The following is a 1,766-nucleotide window of genomic DNA, read 5'->3' as shown; positions in this document are numbered from 1 at the left end:
TACGTTACGTACGTACGTACGTACGTGTAGTAGTAGAGTAAGTTACGTCGTACCAACCGTACACGTACACGACACACGATATCGAATATATATATATATATATATATATATATATATATATATATATCACAGCGTATTCGCAGCTAGACTCTCTTTGCTACTAGCTAGTTATTACTAGCTAGAACTGGATTCTCGCAAGTACGAATTAATGGTATCTATTACCATTTGAATCGCTGACGCCGATCAGATAACCGATAGACCAATCGATAGCAGCCAGGATCTGTCTCCTACTTATCGGAAACAATCGCAGTACTCAGATAAGTCTTGACAGTTGCTCGTTATAGTTTGCTATTGGTAAAAACGTCATCGTGAATTTTGCTGAGTCACCGTCTATTCGACAACAGCGCATGCCCGAGACCCGACAGCCCTCGTAGCGTGATATTCAACCACCCTTCATGACACACGTCCCCCCCTATCTACAGGGTCCGTGCGTAGCTGAGGTCAAATCCGAGTGTTAGTTATGCCGCGTCCTACCAATCATGCGCAATGTAGAGGGGGGACTTTTACCATGGGCGGGGAATGTATATACCATGCTACACGGGTGCGGGAGTTGTATTTCACCAACTTCAGAATAGTTTCGTTTCGCTTACGCATACACTGAAACAGTTTATAAAAGGGATAAATATGATACAATCTATGTATTTATCATTAGCGAATGAATTTTAGTGATCTACGCTTCTTCGTACCTCCGGCATTCGACCTCTCCGCTAATTGCATATCTCTCTCGGAATCGCACGAATGATGTAATCTCCTACGTTTCCCGACAACGAAATCGGGCACATCGACTGTCGGCATCTCAGTGACGTCAGAGGTCAGAGGTTGGCGAAGAATGCGTCCGTCCGTCCGTTCGTCATCACCAAAAATGTCGGAGAATTGCGAACAAAAGTGGCCACGCGATGGCGCCACACGTCATCGTACGGGACACACCGCTACCGGGCGCAGAGTCATCCGTGTTCCTGTTGGCGTCACTGATGTCGATACTCTGACCTCCGCCTCTTCCGGGACACTCGGAAGTCTCCCGGCTAGGTTTGCTCACTCCTATCTCGGTGATGGCGCGCACGCGCAGTCGATAGTTGCCGACAGGTGGCAGTTTGGCGGTTACTCTCAATCTGCGAGAAGGATGAAATAATTGTAGCATTAATTTAGACGATATGATGATAATTTGATGAACTGGTGAGCAATATGACACACACGCGCGCGCACACCTACCCCTCACCTACCCCACCCACCTAACCCCTACAAACAATCCCCACCACCCCCACCCCACCCCCACCCCACACCACCCTACCCCCACCCAACCCCACAAACAATCCCCCCCCACAAACAAACACACCACCCACACACCCTACCCTCCACACACCCCACCCACCCCACACAGTAGGGCTTCACTCACATGTCACCGGGTATGTTATCGTAGAGTATCTCCCAGGCGGCGCTAGCGTTGGACGTCGTGTTCTTCACTTCCACGATGTAGTTGAGGATGGGCACGCAGTAGCCGTTGGACTGCTGCCACATCACCTCGGCGATCGAGTCACTCAGCTCCTCCTTGCCGCGCTTGCCGTACGAGCACGACTGCAGGTGCGTGTCAGACGGTGCGCTGGGCGGTCCTGCGACGCGAGGAGAAAGTTAACGTATATATATATATATATATACGTATATGTATATATATAGATATATAGATATATATCTCCTATTATGTACTCTTG

At 49.0% G+C, this 1,766-nt stretch overlaps 1 protein-coding gene across 1 annotated transcript in view; it reads right to left on the bottom strand.

Annotated features, from left to right (window-relative positions):
* Positions 1-373: 373 nt before the first annotated feature.
* LOC106817828 (neuroglian-like) overlaps positions 374-1,766 on the bottom strand; it is a gene marked incomplete at its 5' end in the record, with an annotated part of 5,383 nt that continues 3,990 nt past the window's right edge. The window contains 2 exons of the mRNA XM_014822532.1: positions 374-1,169; positions 1,454-1,667. Of these exons, the coding sequence (XP_014678018.1) occupies positions 914-1,169; positions 1,454-1,667 (470 nt within the window). The remainder of the gene's footprint in view (positions 1,170-1,453; positions 1,668-1,766) is intronic.

This window comes from Priapulus caudatus, unplaced genomic scaffold (assembly GCF_000485595.1).
Source record: "Priapulus caudatus unplaced genomic scaffold, Priapulus_caudatus-5.0.1 Scaffold1884, whole genome shotgun sequence".
Classification (NCBI taxonomy): Eukaryota; Metazoa; Priapulida; class Priapulimorpha; order Priapulimorphida; family Priapulidae; genus Priapulus; species Priapulus caudatus.
The sequence above is the reverse complement of the archived record's forward strand: the minus strand, read 5'-3'. Positions and strand labels throughout refer to the sequence as shown.